The sequence below is a fragment of the Apium graveolens genome, chromosome 5 (genome assembly GCF_009905375.1).
Source record: "Apium graveolens cultivar Ventura chromosome 5, ASM990537v1, whole genome shotgun sequence".
Classification (NCBI taxonomy): Eukaryota; Viridiplantae; Streptophyta; class Magnoliopsida; order Apiales; family Apiaceae; genus Apium; species Apium graveolens.
Genome location: NC_133651.1, coordinates 157,798,668 through 157,819,123, shown reverse-complemented (window position 1 = coordinate 157,819,123; position 20,456 = coordinate 157,798,668). Strand labels below are relative to the sequence as shown.

The 20,456-nt window shown below is 33.2% G+C and overlaps 2 protein-coding genes across 4 annotated transcripts; one reads left to right on the top strand and one right to left on the bottom strand.

Annotated features, from left to right (window-relative positions):
• The first annotated feature begins 399 nt into the window (after positions 1-399).
• LOC141724601 (putative glycosyltransferase At3g07620) lies at positions 400-5,052 on the top strand. Of its 3 annotated transcripts, none has more exons than XM_074526807.1 (5): positions 400-989; positions 1,247-2,188; positions 2,271-2,401; positions 2,861-3,248; positions 4,125-5,052. In XM_074526807.1, exons 2-5 carry the CDS (start codon positions 1,280-1,282, stop codon positions 4,791-4,793), a joined length of 2,097 nt encoding a protein of 698 aa, XP_074382908.1. In that variant the 5' UTR covers positions 400-989; positions 1,247-1,279; the 3' UTR covers positions 4,794-5,052. The 3 variants fall into 3 exon arrangements, with proteins under 3 accessions (XP_074382908.1, XP_074382910.1, XP_074382909.1); XM_074526809.1 differs by having other exon boundaries at positions 400-1,868; positions 1,950-2,188; XM_074526808.1 differs by having other exon boundaries at positions 405-2,188; positions 2,861-3,209.
• Positions 5,053-6,087: 1,035 nt separating this feature from the next.
• Positions 6,088-19,285, bottom strand: LOC141724600 (dolichyl-diphosphooligosaccharide--protein glycosyltransferase subunit STT3A-like). Its single transcript, XM_074526806.1, has 23 exons — positions 19,059-19,285; positions 18,927-18,989; positions 17,616-17,671; positions 17,445-17,516; positions 17,230-17,335; positions 17,061-17,111; positions 16,369-16,464; positions 16,144-16,203; positions 15,912-16,025; positions 15,154-15,240; positions 13,700-13,803; positions 13,327-13,422; positions 12,148-12,268; positions 11,951-12,031; positions 11,723-11,854; positions 11,379-11,621; positions 9,950-10,093; positions 9,537-9,723; positions 9,339-9,436; positions 7,245-7,324; positions 7,045-7,135; positions 6,474-6,563; positions 6,088-6,361 (listed from the first exon to the last, which is right to left on the bottom strand). The coding sequence occupies exons 1-23, from the start codon at positions 19,155-19,157 to the stop codon at positions 6,299-6,301; spliced, it is 2,334 nt and encodes a 777-aa protein (XP_074382907.1). The 5' UTR covers positions 19,158-19,285; the 3' UTR covers positions 6,088-6,298.
• Between the last annotated feature and the right edge of the window lie 1,171 nt (positions 19,286-20,456).

The following is a 20,456-nucleotide window of genomic DNA, read 5'->3' as shown; positions in this document are numbered from 1 at the left end:
TTCATAATGAAGCAAGCTCTTTGCGGATTATTAATTACCAGTTAGTAATCCTATGACCATGAACTATTTAAATTTAAAGTTATCATCTTTTTAGGTCTCACTATTATGATCTCATCATAATCCATAAAAAGCTTTACTCTAAACTATATATCCTAAGTTCAATCATGTATTAAGATTTAGGAATAACTTTTACCTGTACTAAATGAAAGCGACCAAATGTCCATGGACTCCGTTTGATTACTCTCTTGATATCGATTTCGTGGTAAAATGGTAAAATTAGAAGATGAATTTATTTCCATCCAAAGGTTTGACATACAACTGCCTCCCTGGCCTCCACAATAAAGCCATTTTGTGTTTCCTGGAAATCTATACAGGGGAATTCGTGAGAAAACGCCCACAAGACACCATCTTGTATCTATCTCACTTAACTCTTCTATATCATTTTCATAACTCAGGCCATCATGTTTCTCTTCCTCGATCTGAATCCTCGCAAAAGCCTCCTCCATCTCCTGGATGTATAATATATTCTTACTCATAATAGTGTTAAATTGATTATGAAAACGAGATAATGATTTAGACGAAAATAACATAATAGGACGACGAAGAAACTATCACTACATGTCATAAGACAAGAGTGGTGAGTCACTTGGATTACTTAATTATACTACTACTATAATCTAAAACTTTTCTTAATAATATGTTGTTTTTTTAAAAAAGAATAATTCTTACAAGTTATAAGATTCATCAACCACCTTAAATTAACTAAATTTTTGAAATATTTTTAATTTTACTAATTAAGCCAAGCAAAGCACAAGTCCACTTTGCACGGGGTGATCTCATGTGCATTTATGAGAGTGATGATATTTGTTTGTTACTCCATCATTTGATTGTAACTTGTAAGTAGTTAAATACAAAGCTAAACCCCTCAAATCTGCAGGCTTTTAGGGCTTGCTACACCCCCATTCAACTTGATTTAGCCTTCTACTGTGGTATGTATGTTTTGCTCAAAACAAATGTATATTTAGTTTTCTACCTACCCTTTATGTCAAGTTAAGTGTGCAAATATATGAATTGTTGGTATTTTGAAATGTTTAATTTAGCTCAAGATTGAAACTTTTACATTCTTGATCCTTTGTTGCTCAGCACTAGTACACACCCTAGTTTTAGCTAGAAGCTGATTTTGATTTGTTTCAAGAACCTTGACATTTTGGGTTTAAATTGTACTCTTTTTGCCAATTCTTGTTAGCCGCAACGATGGTGAACTGAGTATATATTTCATATGGAATTGTTGTCTCAAATCCAATCACTAATTCTCACTGGGAGAAGGAGATGGATTTTTGTGGTGGTTTTAGTAGCTGTAACTCATTTAATTTGTCAATCCCTTATGCTTCCATATGGAAATGTTCTGCTCTCTCTGTTGCACGATGGTATGGTCCCAGTGCAGGGGAGAGACATGCTTTCATCAACACAATCGCATCTGGATCTGATGATAACTAATGGTTCTTCCATCTTGAATGGCTCGGAATCTGAAGTTACTATTTTAAGGATGGTTGGAGATGCTGATAATGAACCAAGAGAGAAGGACAACACTGGGGAAGGCAACATTAATTCAGATATCAAAGAGTCGGTTAATGATACCAATGATATTGATGATAACATTGTTGACCACAACTTCCCCTTGGAGACAGATATGGATATGGAAGGAATTGAAGTGGACTTTGAAGATGATGTCTCTGCATCGGAAACGATGACAAAAAGTAGGGCCAACCTTTCACTCAAACAGATTGCGGAACCGATTACTTTCATTCTTGAAAAGGGTGTTCAAAATTTGAATACAACTCTTGCGTCAGATACGCTTGTGACAACTGGTAGTGCTCTTCCATCTGTTGTTCAATTCACGCAAGTAAATTCCTTGATCAACATGACATTTCCAAGTAATTCTACAACAGGTGTAAGCATCTTGAACCATGCTACCCCAAATATTTCCTTGTCTAAGGGACAACTGGAAGAATTTCCAAATGATGGAGACCTCATACTTCGTTCAAATAATAATTTGCTCAATGATTCGGCAAACACGAGTAGTCCTGTTAAGAAGAAAATGAAGTGTATGACGCCACCAAGGTCAATAACATCAGTATCGGAGATGAATCGTTTGTTACTCAGGCATCGTCGTTCGTCACGCGCAATGGTATAAAACTTTGGTTAAAAATTTTAATCATTCTATTTCTGGATTTGATAAGATTTGATTTACTTCTTTGGATTAACTGTAGAGGCCAAGATGGTCCTCAGCACGTGACCAGGAAATTGTAGCTGCAAAATCACAAATTGAAAATGCTCCAATTGTGAGAAACAACGCAGAACTGTTTTCTCCTCTCTTTCGTAATATTTCCACCTTTAAAAGGTTAGTGTTCTGTTTCACAGGAGAGTTGAGTTCATAAAATAATGCTCAATTTTGTATGTATCTTGCAAACTTTTTTCAGTTTTATGTTAGGCTCAATGTTTACGTTAGACCTCTAGTTATAGGATGCTTACATAGATAATCATTTCATAAAATGGATGTGATGGTTATTATGTACTTTTTCAAATGGAGGATAACAATGCCATTTTCACATGAGAAGGTAATTTCAACAAATGGACAATTTCAGTCATTTTGGAAGATGTTCCTAGCAATTTTTTGTTATCTGCAGTTCTGCTTTTGAGGGAAAGTTGCTTGATTTCTATGTTTATAATTCTATAATAAAGTTCACCTTCAGAAGAATAAAACCCAAGTTGCTTATGTAATACAACTGATACTAAGAACTAAGAAGTGAGTGAACTTTCATAAAAAGTTTTTTGACTTGAAATATTATTTTGTTGGCAGGAGCTATGAAATCATGGAACGTGTACTGAAAGTTTATGTATACAAGGATGGGGAAAAGCCAATCTTCCATCAACCTGTTCTCAAGGGCTTGTATGCTTCTGAGGGATGGTTTATGAAACTGATGGAGGGAAATAGACAATATTCTGTGAAGGATCCCCGGAAAGCACACTTGTTTTATATGCCCTTCAGTTCTCGGATTTTAGGGAGCACGTTATATGTACCGAACTCCCACAACCGAACACGTCTACGTGGGTATTTGAAGAATTACTCTGAGAAGCTTGCAGAAAAATATCCCTTTTGGAACAGGACTGGTGGGGCAGATCACTTCCTTGCTGCTTGCCATGATTGGGTATGCTTCGTAACTGTCTTAATTCATGAATCTTCCCAGGTACCTTAATTCTGATGAATTATTTGTTGAGGTACCAAGATATACAGATATGTTTTGTAATTAAACTACATCTTACTTAACTGCTATGAATAAGAACATTTATGGGACCTGCACAAATTTGGAGATATAATATACGACATAATGATAAGGGTCTCCAGATAAAGCCAAATGAGAAATGTTAATTTAAGTTACTAGATGAGAAATGTTTATTAAGTTGCATACTCAGTCAAGTTATGAGTTATGACTTCTCAATCTCTTTATATTTGCTTAGTCTCGTGAAGTTTTAAGTGCAACAGGAGGTTCATTGAATCAAGAGTTCAAAACTTTTTAAGTGCTACTATCGCTGGCTCTAAACTGAAATTAGTCTCTGCATATTTTGTCTCCAGTGACACAACCCTTTTCTCGCATGTATACCTTTGATAGGCATACTCACTACGAGATTCTATTCCCCGAATTTGATGTATGCCGGCTAATTGAGAAAACACATCATTCACAGCTGGTACATAAGGCTTCCAATCAATATCCAGTTACTTCACTGAGCCTTAATTTGCTATAAATTTTACTCCCCTATTTCTTTTGTATTTAAAGTGAATCCTGCTGATTGATGATTCTCTTCTATCAGCCGCTTGAGCAGTTCTTTGTCCAAATAAAATGGGTGCCACAACTAATAAATATTGAAAGGCTTCTTTATATGGTAAAGAAATATCGATTGAAATGAATAATGAGCCTCTTTTTTTTGCTAAATAATGTGCCTTTATTTTTAATAATGAAATTGTAATATTCAATGCCTTCTCTGCTCATCCATTAGTTTGATGTTTCCAAGCTACACTGTGAACTCTGCTATCATGTATATTAATATACCTTGTATTCATTCAGGCTCCATATGAGACAAGGCATCACATGGAACACTGCATCAAAGCCCTCTGCAATACTGATGTGACTGAAGGCTTCAAAATCGGAAGAGATGTTTCCCTGCCAGAAACATATGTCCGATCTGCAAGAAATCCTGAAAGAGACCTTGGAGGAAAGCCACCTTCTCAAAGACGTATACTTGCCTTCTATGCTGGTAACATGCATGGGTATTTGCGTCCAGTATTGCTCAAGCACTGGAAGGACAAAGATCCCAAGATGAAGATATTTGGTCCAATGCCTCCTGGTGTTGAAAGTAAAATGAATTACATCCAGCATATGAAGAGTAGCAAGTACTGTCTATGTCCTAAAGGGTATGAGGTGAACAGCCCTAGGGTTGTTGAAGCATTCTTTTACGAGTGCGTACCTGTCATAATATCTGACAATTTTGTGCCGCCATTTTTTGAGGTTCTAAATTGGGATGCGTTCTCAATAATTCTACCAGAGAAAGACATTCCGAACTTGAAAAATATACTTTTATCCATCTCTCAAGAGAAGTACCTAGAAATGCAGCTTGCAGTTCGGAAGGTGCAAAAGCATTTTCTTTGGCATGCTAAACCAGCAAAGTATGATCTGTTCCACATGACTCTTCATTCCATCTGGCACAACAGAGTGTTTCAGTTCAAACAGAGATGATAACCTGAGATATATTTGTTTCAGCATCTGGTAAAAAATAAAACAGTGACGTGTCACAGAATAAGAAAACCTGTCCCCCTCATCGTCAGTGAAAGAACAAACACTAGGAAATTGAATGCAAGAGTAGAGCTACTGATGAAGTTTTATATTGTTCAATTGTAAGTAGGTTGTGTACATATTTTGTAACATTTCCTTTCCTTTTCGTTCGAGGACTTGAGTCGTTTTAGTATTGTAGAATATATAAAGTTAATCTTTATCATATTGTCCTTCAATTTACTGTTAGATCACTTGAATTACTTTTTTCAATATTAATGTGAAATCTTTTTTAAAACCCAATTAAAGTCGATCCACTATTTTTTGAAATTAGAACTAAAATACACAAATTTATATGTTCATCGTCAAATTTAGTTTGACCTGCGGTTTACTCTATATAAATTTTACTACTTAACTTTTCTTTTAAAAAGCCCAAGGTTATAGTACAGTAGATTATACAAAACCTCATGCAGGGGCGGAATTAGGGGACGATGAGCCCGGGTCCTAGCTAACCGTTCCAAATGATTAAAAAAAATAATATGTAAAATTTTAAAACAGGGAAAATACTTTCTAGATTACCCAGTACTAATAAAATAGGAATCAAATAACATAAATTATGGTGGGAAACAATGATATCTGACATACTACTATTAACTTGTACTATATTGTTTAGAGATGCAAGCTCACTTGGAAGATGTTAGCGACAACTCCACAGCCATTACATTCGAGGAAAAAATTTGCCACCAAGCCATTTTCCGCAGTTTCCACAAAAGAACAGGGGATTATATTTTGGGCGCTTCTTTAATACCAATGCAAGTGTGTGCTCTTCATTTTCATTGTTAAGCTCAATAGACCTTCCCAACTTGACGCTTTTGTACCCAGAGAGGCATAAATGGTGATGAGAATGATCAGATTCAGCACAATTGTTAACTTGTTTTCCGAATATACTTCACAGGAGAATGTTCCCCAAAGAAGAAGGGAGGATGTCTCGGAGTAAAAATCATATGTACCGTGTTTCATCCTAACTTGGATAAAATAAAAAGACAACCCTAAACTTTCTAAACTGAGCCAAGAGAAGATATGATAAGAACCCAGTTCACGTTGATTTTGACGGAAGCACAACTACCGTAGGCATACTCCGATAACCAACGCCCAAAATCTATTGAAATTAAGATAAACCAAAATTTAACAAACTTCACATATTATCCTAAATTGTATACCTTCATCCATATGTTTACAATATGGAAACAATTTCTTCATAAGAGGACCCCGGTCAAAATTGTTTGATTATGCTCATAAAAAATATGTATCAACAGTTACAACTCAGGTGAAAATCAGCATCGGAGTAAAATGCAAAAACTTGGATTAATCATTTTGCTATAGCAAGAAAACTGATGAACTATCCTTCTGCCTCGCATACAACCCTATATCTACTACATGTAACTACCTGATATATGATATAAAGTTTGTATTCAATGCCAAGGATTTTTCTTCCTTGTTCCGCTTCTTTTCAAGTTTGTTGATGAGCTAGATTTCTGCCAGTCAAACAGAGCAAAAAAATAAGTAATATGTTAGAGGACTGAATTTTATAAAGTAAATTATACCCTGCAAGAACGAAAGCATTATCTTGACTCATGCAAATTGTACCGATTTGGATTTCTTTGTCTTTGACCGAATCCTGTTCCTTGGAGATTTTAATTTGTATATCCGGACCATCCAGTGATGAGTTGTGAATACCTATATTAATTGGAAGCCACAAAGATGCAGAACTGTATTTAGAAAAAAATTATATAGGAACAAAACAATTGTCCTTATCCCCAAGTAAATATGTTTAAAAAAATGTAGTTAAGCTAATTAACAGAGCTGTTTATAAAGTGCTTGTTATCAGCTCGCTTAACTCTCAGCTGAGTTCATTTACTCTGCACTGCAGTAAAGCTTAGTGTTAATTATACGAGATATGATCCTGGCAAGTCCAATTACTAACACCCTGAGGTTTTAGGAGAACTGGTAACTTAACACTTAGTAAGAACTCCTGTTAAAACCTGGAATTAATACACTTTAACTTGTTTTATTCTAGTTCCACATTGTTTTATTCTAGTTTCACAGGAAGTCAGAAACATACCTACTTAGTATGTACCTGAACAAGCCACAACTAAAGCATTGTACTGTTTACCACGAAATCAATATAAGAAAATTATCATAAACTGTTCTGTCATACCTCCTCGAAATGGGTTAGTTTGAAATACTTCTTTCCGATTTCAGTCCGCCTTACTCTGTCAAACCCTTTACCACCATCTGTCTCCACAAACCTAAAGAAAGATGACAGAAAAAAGGTAGTTAATTGGGAATGTGAAAATATAAATAAGCAAAACCCCAAAATACAAACAAACGACTTCATTAATAATAGCATCTTTATACCTATAATATGATAGTTTGTACATGAGACAATTTAACATGGTGGGAGTCGCCTCGGAGTCGATCCGGTACTGGCCATCTCTCTTCGAGAAACAACAAAAACATGAGTTTAGTTGTGAGATATTTGTAAAATTATAATATAGAGCTACAAGATATTCTTATATAAAATTATTAGTTTGATCTTTTTTCCGTCCTATTTCCCCCGTTTCCAAATCCCACTAGGCCAAATATCCTCAAATTCAAGACAACCCATGATAAGAAAAAACTTTTGCTGTAAGCAGTGGAAGAACCGCAAAAGAGCGGTGGCATTTGCACTAGATAATTTATTTCTTATGATCCTTTAAGTTCAGAATTCATATAACAATAGTCGTCATTAGTATAGCACACAAAAAACTTTACAATATTTGATGTAAAAATGATTCCTTCTTGATCGATTATCAAAGTACAATTTACTTGACATAATATTATATTTATATGTTAAATGGAACCAAAAAACTATAACGGAATCTGTGGTCGGAGAAGAATATTATGTATTTCTATCACACATTACAGACATAGAAGATCAACTTTCAAGAAGATATGACTTCTGAGACCTTGTTCCATGTCTATATGTAAAATTAGACCACAACGGAATCAGTTGAGACTTATGTACTATAAGAAACTCGAAGTGAATAAGCTGCCTAGAAAAAATAGCCATGTTGCATATACAAGCTTATAACCCCATGCAATTGCATAACCTTTTTTTACAAAAAAACTATTTATTTTAATTTTACTCCTTGCACATTTTTAGCTCCAGAAAAAATCCCACATTTGCATATACCTTTTTTTATTTTGCTTACCTCGATTTCTGGATCCTTTTCTCTTCCTTAATCAAGAAACAACAATATTCAAAAATTTAAATAAAATTCAAAAGTAGAATATTATAAAAGGTGTGCGAACAATAAGTCTTATAGTCAAACCTAGAATCTCGTAAATGATTCTAATACTAACCATAATGATGCCTCACAAGTCACAAGGCAGAAAATTTTATTCTACGATAAAATACTAACCATACATGACCTTCACATAAAAATTAACACTTCAAACTTGGTTACAATATTTGATTCTTTCAAACAAAAAACAAAAAATATTGATTTTACTGTAAAACATTTTAGATGTATCTTAAGTAGTATACTGGCAGGGCATGCCTGAGGGTGTTTGACGGACAGGACCCTCAAATTTGAGGGGCACATTTTTTAGATCTATGTGTATAGGTACTTTGTTTGAAAAAAAATAAGTATAATTTTCTTTTCCAATAAAAAAATGTACAAATAGAAGAAAGGTTGAAAAATAGTAAATGTAAATAATTATGAATCATTATTTTGAGCAAGACTAAAATATACTATATTAATCTTAAAGATTCAAATTACTTAAAAACATTTAGCAAAAAATTAATAAGTAATTTAGACTACTAGTTTCAATAGTAAAATATAATGATGAACACTAGTTTTCATTTAGAAAACTTGTACACTATATCATTTTTCAATAATTTCACTTTGAGGTTATTAATTTATTAAAAATTATATTTAATGAAAAACTTTAATTTAAAAATTAAATTAATTAATAAATGTATATATATAAATTTAAATAAGGTTACATATAAATTACGTTTTACGTGATTAAAATTTTAGTTATAATTATTTTATCTTACTATTTATGTATGTGTAATATTCTTTTTTAATTTTAAATTTATTAACATTATGTTAAACATGCAATTTTTGATTAATTTATATACTTACAGTTTTTTTATTGTTGGGGACATTTTTCTGATTGTGCACAGGCACGGCTCTGTTAATACTAGCCATACATAACCCTTAACAAAATAGTTAACTCTTACTATGTTTTAAGCAAAAAATCTGATTCTACTATTGAATCATTTTGGACTATTTCATCATTATGATAAATGAACTTTAACGACTTCAGAGGACTGATTGAAGTTTGTGCTTGTAATTGATGAATAATGAGATGAATGTATGTATTGTGTATATGTAACCTTAGCCCTTGTATGATTTAAAAGGAACATAAACAAGTACATCATGCAGGACGATCTTTCCGTACCAGATAGTCAGGTTCCTTGATATGGGGAAAAACACCTCCTCCTATACGAACCATCCACAGGAACTTATTTATATCATCACTAGGATAGCCAACAAGTCCTGCAATGTGAGGTCACATTTATTATAGCTATACTCCTATAAATTTCTTATCTTCTTTGATGTCCTGCCATATCGATGAACAAAAAGCTTGGAAACCAACCTCCAAAGACAACAAGAACATATTTTACATCCAAAGAGTTGAAAATTTCCCAAGCTGCCTTTTCAGGAGATGACATGGCAGTCCCAACAGTCGCAATATGTGTGTTGTTCCAGGTGTTATTATCAACAATAACAGTTCGATTAGCCATAGCAGTAGTTTGATAACCGTAATCCCACCAAGATGCAACCTGAAAGAAAGCAGGTGGTTCTCTGTTTCTTAAATTACCCAACTAGCTCTAGTTTGAAAGAAGTAATCAATAGGTAGGTTAAGTGAACAAAATAAAGATCTAGAACTGCAGAAATATAATATCATATTTAATGATTTTTAAAAAGATTTCTTCAGTACAATAAGCATATGGTAAAGCAGCAATGGCTATTAGATAGCATATTCAGAATATATTTATTGCAACTCACTTTATCGTCCACATCTGTATTGTGGCTTAGCCATGCATAAGCCTCCCTAAAATCATCAAACACGTGAAGACCACCAGGTGTATGAGACGTTAGCACAATAGAAGGTGCTGAATACGCTTCTGCTGCTGCCCAGACACAGTGAATCTAAAGAAGAGGCATATATTAGATTTCCAAGGTGAAAAAAGGTAAAGTAGATGAAGTATGACCAGCAGCCATAGTAAGGATTATAAGCAAAAAAAAACACACACACACACACATTTGGAATAAAATTAACGACGTCAAGATATGTTTCATTGGATTAATTTCCAAATATGCACTTGTAAATTGTATTAAAAAAAACAATGCTTCACACAGGCAGGTATAGCCAAGCAGTTTGACTCATACAGAGTCATAGCATGGATATACCAGCAGAAATAAAATGGGAGATCAGATGACCCCTGAAAAATGTTTAAATACGAGATTACAAACGACAAAAATAATTGCCACCAAAGCAGGAACTAAATCAAAGAAGGATATGTGTTTAAATCATCAATCTCACACCCCCTAATACTTAGAAAAGCATGTAAAAACGTAAGAAAATAATGTTTTTCACCAAGAAATTGTTCTCCTTACTAGCACTGTTGTTAGGCTGTTAGCTGAACGTGTTGCTTAGTATTTGATAGAACTGAAACACCCTAAGTTACCCGGACTCGGATTCGGGTGTCGGATACGGGTGTGGATCCAAGTGTCAGACTCTTAGTTTTTAAAAAATTAGGATCCTTGGATATGGATTCAAAATTGGACACGGGTGCGGGGATTCGGCATATAACCTTCACATAAGTGAATTTATACCTAGTTTTTATACATTACATTTGTAAATTCGTGTCTTTTACCCCATAAAGTAAACATATACATAATTGTTTATGTCATATTTATAACATAAATCAAAAGGATAACATGAAAATAGTAATCCATTGACATCCCTCCCTAGAATGAATTAAGAGGATTAAGTTGTTGTGAGACCTTGTAAATCATATTGAACTATATTTAATAAGGTCAAAGTGTCCGGTTTCCATCTGAGGGACCCGACTCAGATCCCATACCCACACCCATGTCATGTCCGATGGACACGGGTATGAGGGCAAAATTGAAGGGTCCGGGTAACTTAGGAAACACCTGTAATTACTAATTCTCTTATGTTGGTATATTAAAATTCTTCCATTCTTTATCTCTAATTGCACGGAAAAATTCATAAGAAGCAGCTAAAAAGTTGTAAGTATCTTATATAGAGAAAGTAATGAAGTATTTAAAGAAAACTGTTAGTTTCTTGGTAAGTGACAGATGTATCAAAAAACTACAAATGCAGCAAAAAAATGGTAAAGATATATTTTAGAGAGTGTTGCCAAGAAGTAGTAAATATTCCAGATATTTGAGGAAGCAGAATACATACAACATAGAAAGCACCCAGCAACACCAGCAAACAAAGAGAAATTATAGATGTCTCCAGAGGTAAAACCATAAGCCTCTTCTCAATCTTTGACTTAATAGAAGGCTTAGAAGTTTTTTCCACATTCTCCTTCTCCTTCTTTTTGTTCCTCCTTGAAGGCCATTCCTTTACTGGCTCGTCAATTTTATCAGTTTTTACAACATTTTGGATAACATCACCAGACGGTTCTGAACTAGTATCTCCTGCCTTGATTGTCCATGGTATACAAGGAATGTTACTCCACCACCTTATTGAGCAATTTGCTCATATTGAATCATTAGTTAATATATATTAAGTATATTACTTACATCAATCTGGTGACTCTGTGATATACCGGGAAACTGAAATTTGATCGAACGCGTAAAAACAGTGAAAGCTTCAGAAAGAGCAATTCCAGACATTATACATGCTGCGGGAGCAAGTACAAGCATTAATCGCACCTGTAATTGTGACAAACAAAGAGTTAAATTTAGTAAACTAGTTAAAAATTATATATATGTATATATGGTTGTTGCCTGTCGCTATTATGTGCTTACCATAACACCAGAGAAATACACTGATGTCACAATGTAGAGGATCACAAAAGAGCTTGCATCAGATAGCGGCAAAAAGCATGCCTGGAAAGTATTGAAACCAGTATTAAAATTAATATGAGAAATATGGAACAAAATTTCCTAATTTAATATGGCACATTGACATTCTCAAGTAATATTAATCAATTATGAGAACTTACGACAATGCCTGCTGGAACCAAGAATGCTAGAACATTAATGTCCATAAAGTAAGAAGGCCAAGTAGGTGGCTGATGTTCACTAACACTGGCAATGATTGGTATGTACTTGCTTGCATAAGTTCTACACAACTCAAATGATAAAAATGGAGGGGAGGAATGTCAGTGTATATAGTTCTGGAAAAACTGAAAGCAAAAATTTTAATGGTGGTCCAACATGTAAAAAATAAAACAAGCCCGGAACTTAAACAAAACGGGTATTGAATATCAAAATTTACATATTATATTATATTATATTTAAGTAGAGATTATATTAGGGCACTGAAAGCCAATGCCTAAACTAAAGCTTATCTTCAAATTGAGAAAATCATGTAGAATTATAAGCAGCAAAGTACTTGATAAATGTCCATACACAAGTTACAGATACGAGTGTGAAAGCGATCTTATAGGCACTGTCACTTTCACGAGGGACTTTGCTTATGTGACCATAAGTAAGAAATAAATAGTCAGAAAAATAGTGCCCGCTGTTCCCACTCCAACATTTAAGAAAAAATGCGACCTTGACCAGATCATGACATATCAGATGAGTCTGTACAAGCACTGCATATAATTACCAAAAAAAACTCCTATGGCACTGATTCGAGGAATTTATAACTGGTTATGATATCATCTAGCTAGATATAATAAGATAATTTTATTAAAACAGATAAAAGTATAACTTAACCAAATGTAAGCCAGGAAAAGGCTAAGCAACTCTATCCTGACGGGGTACTTTATGGTAGCAGATTACTCGAAATCAATTCTAAAAGTTTTACATGGATAACACATGAGTTGCTACATGTTCAACTTCCCCAAAAGCTCAAGGTGTTGGTGAAAGCTCGAACTGCTTAATGGATTTATATCATTTAATACTCCACCTCACTCAAAATTCCAAATATGTTAGGAGCCCATTTTTGGGATTTAAAAGCCCACAAACATAACCTTAATATTCGAATCAGAATTACAAATACCGGGGTAACGGGAATTCAGACCACTCGGTATACCTAAGCTCTAATACAATATTAGATGACCAACAATCCAAAAACATTTAAGGAGTTGGAAAAGTCAGTAAATGAATTTAGTACCTCATCACATGGGTACTATAGAAAATTTACTGAAATGAGTCAAGAATATGAAGCTTACGGATCAAGCAAGCTTAAACTTCGTCCACTCCATCCTTTTGTAGGACTGGAAGCTACCAGGGCAACAAGTACAGCTACCACAGCACAACAAACAACCCTGGAAAATTATCAGGGATAGATAAAAATCAGTTACAAGGCTTCTTGTATTGTGTCAGATATGTCTATAAGTGCAGACACAAGGAACCATCCACAACTTGCACCCTCTGGACAGTAGAGGTACATTTATATTTGGTTTATAACTTTATATTACACTAATATAAATCCAGTAACGTCAAGAACTCTTGGTCATTAACCCATCTTTACTTTGCAATCATCTGTTATTTATCACCTTTTAATGTTGCTAAAAATTACAACTTGAGGCAAAAGAAACTTACAGCCCAACTGATACAACAAGGGTAACTGCAACTTTGAACATCTTTGGGGAGAGAATTCCTTTGATATAATATGCTAGTGCCACCACATGGATAATAATAAAAACCTGCATATAAAATTTTGCAGAAAGATGCGTGGTTATTGATTATGTTAAAAAAAAAAAAACCAACCTGTAAGATTGACAGTAATGTCAAAAAGTAAAACAACCGAACAGCCAAACTAAGAAACCGTAGTAGAATACAAGGAATATTAATAATCAAACAATACACGGGGATTGGAAAAAGCTTCGTTTTGAGCTTCTAAAACTATATTTTAAAAAAATTACGCAATAATTCAAAAGCTTCATTTTGACTTTTGAGCAATCTGTTCGTTAATATTGCTATTATTAACTGATGATTTTTAACTGGGACCTAAAAGGTAATATAGAAGACAAAAAAATCAAAAATCGTTTGCTTATATGACAACAAACAAATCATATATACAAACTAAGATTTTGATAAAGTACCCTACTTTATTATAGTTTATAGCCCTCAAAAACTATCCACGTTAAAGTCAATCATTTTGTAATATAATTGGCTGGTTTCCAAGAAATAATCTATGATTTGTACTGAGATATAAGGTCAGGTTCAAACTTCAAATTAGAACTGAAAACGAATAATACCCTTACATGTGTGTTTAATCAGCAGCTCATAGTTATTTGTTCTGCTGCAGCAAAAAATGTGTTTTGTTCTTAGAGCAAGTCCAATGCAAGATGCAAAATAGATATAGCTATTGCTATAATTTGGCACCAAAATGTGTCTTTTGATGCTAAAATAAAACTTCAACTCCAACTCCAATGCTAGATGTATTTTGAAACCAAATATTTCCTAATTTACCTAAATTTTGTTACTTTCCCCTAAGTTTCATTTAAAACACAACAACATTCATCTCATTTGTAGTAGTTTGATGATGTGGCTAGATGCATAAATGCATCCTTGGTTTCAAATTTAGAACCAAAAATGCATATATGCATATTTGCATCCAAGTATAGAACTCCTTTGGAGTTGAAATTTTTGACATTTGGTTTCAAATTATAGAAATGACACCACTTATAGAATTGCATTGGACTTGCTCTTATGTAGCACATTTTCTTTTTGTACATTCTACAACTGAACACTTAACTTATTTTGTAAAACATAATTCCAAAAAAGAAAACTTTTGCATAACACAATCTCTTTCTTATTCTTGTTAAAAAGATTAAAAAATCATTTTAATGATAAAATACAATTTTATGTTTGACAAAAGACCATAAATTAGTTGTAAGGGATAGATAGATATTTATGTGTAGCTGATACACTTTATGGGATTTTTTTCTCAGAAATATAATTTAGTTGCATGTACACTTTTACGTGATCAATGGGTAACACGTTTAATCAATGATAATTTAGTGTACATAATTGAGAAATATGTTTCTCACCAAAAATGATGCAAAATGCTCTGACGTCAGGACAGCATTGAAACCAACAACAGGAACCAATGCAGCTAGCAATGTTCCTAAAACAACCTGTACATAGAACAATAACACAAGTTACAATGAGTGTAAATCGGAACTTAAGAAAGTCCAACAGAAAATTTTAGTCGTCTTCGACGATTTTAATTTTAAAAAATTGAAAATGCTTACATAAAAAGACAACGAATGATAAGAATAGAATCACTAAAGACCGCAAAGTAAAAGCTACACATTTATTTGCAGTGCAGATGTCTTCAGACTCAAGCATAATTAAAAAATATATATTTAGGAATGACCGCAACAAGTGACTGGAACAGAAAAATAAAAGCTGTTTGTAAATAGGACATCAAATGGTACCTCCTGCAGATCATGAGCTAGGCTTCCGTACAGATTTACACGTTCATATTGTCCCAAAGAAAAGGGAAAGCACGGTCAATCTTAATCAAAGCAAAATATTTCTAACTGTATAGACTTTTGGACAGTCACATGGTCCTCTCCTCTCTTCTTTCATCTTGTCTTTATTTTATGCAGGCACGTTACGTATCATGTTCAATCATCCATTAATTTCCTTAGCTCACTCCAAGTAATCTAATAATTCTTAAGTTAGAGATGAGTCAAAAGACTTATTAACCTATTTTGCTGATCCATTATTCTAAACTACTAGCAACATTTGATGTACAAATACATCTTAGATATGGTTCAGATTTCACAGAAGCACTACTTACAAGTGGACAATATGCTATGTATAGCTGAGAAGAATAACGACCCGTCACGATGCAAAGAAGCGCATGCATTGGAATCAGGTTAATAATGAAGGTGTATCCTCCCCAAGAACAGACCTGGAAGTATAAAGTGAAAAGTGATGCAAGTTACATTTCTAAAGATATAGTAGAAGTCAAAAAACAAGTGCGAGCACAGGTTTAAGCAGCACCTACAATATTAGAAGATAAAGCTCACCATGTAGAAGTAAGCTATTGCATTTAAAGTTGCATAGAAAAGTGATCCCGTATTCAAGGTCTGCAAACAATGAAGGAAAAGTTATCATGTCAGAGTAGTAGTACAAATAATAAGAGAGGTTCAAACCGGAAATAACCTTTGACAGAAATATAGGAATGATTTAACCATCAGACATGATAAATTTAATTATAGAGGATGATAAGAAAAACTTTACATGAAGCCAACCTTTACATAAAGATAGAAAGTGAAGATAAGGGCAAATATAGCTACAGCTTCATTGTCATAGCTTCCAGCAACAGATCGAGATATATACGATGGAACCTGCATAGAATCAATTATACAGATTAATGTGCATAAATGATAATATTCAATAGTACTATTACCATAGACTTTCGAATATGTGAAAACTGAAAACATAGTAGAACATATATTTCTTCAAGTAACTGGACAACCAAACTATAAGATTTGAAAGGGTGTTCTGATTCCATACAAGTAGATGACAATTCACAAAGCACAACCAAACCCTAGGGATATAATCCAAGTACAATTAATATATACAAATAAAGATGATTCAATATTATTGGATAGCAGTAGGCAGGAACAATAATTGTTATTGAAAAATTTCTAGATGCGATCCTGCAATGTTGCCCAATTTGCACTTTATCAATTCACAATGAAAAAGAAAAATATAGCATGGGCTTTTTCTGCGAAACCAGTACAAGACCAATGTCAATTTTCTATTGCCTTTTCTATTAATCACTGTAAAAACTTTTGATAGAAAAGCAGAATGCATATATGTGCCTTGTCAACAACATAATTTTCTTTAACTAAAGTTTAAACAAAAATAGTTAAACAAAAATAGTCTGAAAACAGAAAAATAAATTGAAAAAACATTCTTCTTTTGAAGGGAGATTTACCATGGCCAATAGAGCTGCTGCGGCGAGTCCTGCGCCTGTGCCCTTGACCTCCTGGACAGAGGTTATGACATAAAGTGTGGATCTCAGTCAAATAAATTTATAATCCAGCCAATGAATGTAGGTACTACGTACAGTCTAGAAAACAAATATATCTAATCAGAAAACAAACCTTTGTCAAATAGTAGGTTGCCCAGGCAGCAAAAGCAGAGAATATGGGAGCAGTGAAGACACAAACAGTCTCCACAGATAATGGAATATTCAAAGAATTTAATATCCTGGAAACCCAAGGACTTAAAATTATTAGCTTCAAAGGAGTAAGAGGATAGCTACTATTACTGACTCGTATTAAGCACATGAATAATAGCATTGATTACAAATACACACCACCATAGAGTTCCAGCTGTTAATGTTAATCCAGGGTAAACAGTTCCACCAATTACACGACCTAGAGGATACCTTTAAGACAAAAAACGGGTACAATCTCAGCCAGTGATAATTTAACCAGGAGAATAATCTATATACGAACTTTCTTCAAAAACTAATAAAAACAGTTACCAGGTCCGATCATCAAACCAGTTCCAGAAGTCATATATTCCGTTCTTTGTGAGAAACTGAAATCAGCAAACATTCTTATAACTATAAAAATACATGCATTTATAATGTCTAATATATATTCATCACTTGAAAAAGGTAAATCAGACAAAAGGAATCATTTATCAGATATTTTTCATAGTCCTCATATTCAGAACTTAATCAACTTCTCCTACAGTTTAAAATATGTTGCATCTTGAATTTGGTTTATAAATGTAACTGAAGCCTGAAATCTAGTATCAGCGTTACTAAAATATTATCTCAACAGCTCAGCACCTTTAAGTAGAACTACTTAAAGCTAGTATCGTGAGTTAACTAATCTTTCTTTCAGCGACATGTTGGAACCAAGAACGATTTAAATACGAACTATCGCAATTGTTGCCACACTACAAACTAAAAATCAACATTTATGAAGTCGTTGCTACGCGAAATTTAGGAAACTGTCTGCAGACAATTTTCCAAAAAAACTTTATCATGTATCCTGATTTGACGATCCATTCTTGGATTAATAGTTTGACAAAAAAAACCATTCATATGCCGATATGTGCATAGACAATTATTATTTATGGAGAATAGCGAATGAGGGTGAACACCTATCCAGTATACCAAAAACCATGTAAATTAAATTTTTGACCAAAACAAATACCGAGAGAATACAAAAACACTTTGTAGTAAAATAATTATGGGCCAATAAGCTTCCTAGTAACTTTTTAAAAAGAAACCTTAATGGCATGATATAATATTTAGAGTTAATTTCTATTAAAACATATCACTGCAGTGCCTTGACGCTAAGATCAGTTGGAATTCGAACATGCATATATAGAATTAAAGGGGAATATATATCTATTTTAACTTCTTTTTTTGTATTGGAACTTGACCTTGCACATTGAATAAATTACGCTACTTAAATATTATCATTGTATACATATCATTTATTCAATTCTCTCGTATGGCTAACCAAAGCTTAATTCACACCTTACGTGTTTAGTATATTGGGAAAATGTTCACCTTCAATTATTTCTTAATTTATCCACAAATGATATTAAGCCTAAATTGACATGAATATGTTTTTTTTTGCATTTCAAATAATCAATCTAAAAAAGGATATTTGAATAAGTATATAAGATGATATTATAACGAATAATTATAATTTCGTAAATATGGGTTAGCCACAAGCTGAAAAATGTTGATCTGGAAAAACTGAAATGAGGCAACAATTAAAAGAGTGGATAGGTGGAATTAACAAATATATAATTGTTGAAAGGAGCGGGATACCTGAGTGACTCTGTAATTGAAATAAGGATCAAACTCGTGAATAACACTCTCGTATTTAATGACCTGTAAACACAGAGTAATCAATCATATTAAAATCAATTGAAGCGGATCGGATCTAGAGAGAGAGGATACCGAGAAAAGACGGATGGAGAAAGCGAGAAGGCCGATGAGAAGGAGAATGAAGAAACACAAGACATTGCCAAATGCGTAACGTAGAGAAGAGTCCTCCATTAAAGGCCAGTGTGTGTGTGTGTGTGTTTTAGTATGGGCCTCTGTGAAGACGAAGGGGAGACTTGTTTGTAGCAGGCCAGGCCTCGCCTCACTTCCTCCTCCTCTTTTTTACCTTTTACTTACCCCCCTTTATTTTACCCCGTTATAAAATAAAATTGCCAATTTTCACCTTTCTATATTTACATATTTAATATTACCGATTAACCCCCATCATATATCAATAGTGTATATATTGTGAAATGCTGTCTTGTGGCGGGAGCTGATTGGCTGTTACACGTGGATTACTTTTCCACCCGGGCCCAGTTAGAGAAGCTCATACATACATATTTCCGATTTCCTATTTCTTCATATTACTTTGGTTACCTTTTATTTATTTTTTTTCTATTGTGATGACTCAGATCAAATCTACTGTAACAAGATTTAAATTAAACTAGGTTTATAACTTATGCAATGCTTGTCCATACTTTAGATTGAGGTAATTGAAATTATTTATTATTAATGATATATTTATATTATTATCTCATGAATGAACAATTTATTTATTTATGCATATGAACACGAGTGATTGAGCTATTTTTGCAATGTTGAATTCGCAGACAATAATAAATTATGTTAGTATATAATTTTTGTCACTTCATAATTAAATAGTATTTGTCATATGTTAATGCTTAAAATGTAAAATAAATACAAGTGATTATGTGTGTCTGATGTATATCAATCACTCTAAACATAAGATAATAATTCATTTGTTTTTAATTATTTAATGTGTTTATGTGTTAGAAATGTGGTTGATGGTTTATACTATATAGGTAATTGACGTTGGTACTCTAAGTTTACTAACTGGATACATATGATATTATTCATCCCAATAACTTTCTATTTTGGGATATTCCAACAGATTGTTAACATTTCCTAAAATAGTATATTATCTTTATAATAACTCCAAAATTTACCCCCGTTTTCTTATTTTCCTTCGACATAATTCATTTTTTTTAATCTCTGTGTCTAACAACGATATTTACAACATATTGGATGGTCAGAGTATATGATATATGTCATAGAACGATTAATAGTGAAGTATGAATCGTATATATCTGTATAAATAGTTTATTTAATTTTTATTCCATTGAATTTAATATAATATTTCTCCATTTTATTATGTTGGAGGACGAGTTTAGATTGATGACAAATTAGAACATATGATTATATATGTGTGTATATGTCCCTGTAATGTATAGATATATATATATATATATATATATATTGTATGTATATATGTATGTATGTATATATACACAT

Bases quoted from the DNA above. Each gene is read 5' to 3' on its own strand.
- LOC141724600 (XM_074526806.1), bottom strand. From the start codon at position 19,157: ATGGAGGACTCTTCTCTACGTTACGCATTTGGCAATGTCTTGTGTTTC. The intron at 9,724-9,949 runs GTGAGTTGCAAT...GCTTTCTTTCAG, and splicing joins ATACAGATGTGGACGATAAA to GTTGCATCTTGGTGGGATTA. The intron at 9,437-9,536 runs GTTGGTTTCCAA...CTCACATTGCAG, and splicing joins TGTTCTTGTTGTCTTTGGAG to GACTTGTTGGCTATCCTAGT.
- LOC141724601 (XM_074526807.1), top strand. From the start codon at position 1,280: ATGGAATTGTTGTCTCAAATCCAATCACTAATTCTCACTGGGAGAAGG. The intron at 2,189-2,270 runs GTATAAAACTTT...GATTAACTGTAG, and splicing joins GTCGTTCGTCACGCGCAATG to AGGCCAAGATGGTCCTCAGC. The intron at 2,402-2,860 runs GTTAGTGTTCTG...TTTTGTTGGCAG, and splicing joins AATATTTCCACCTTTAAAAG to GAGCTATGAAATCATGGAAC.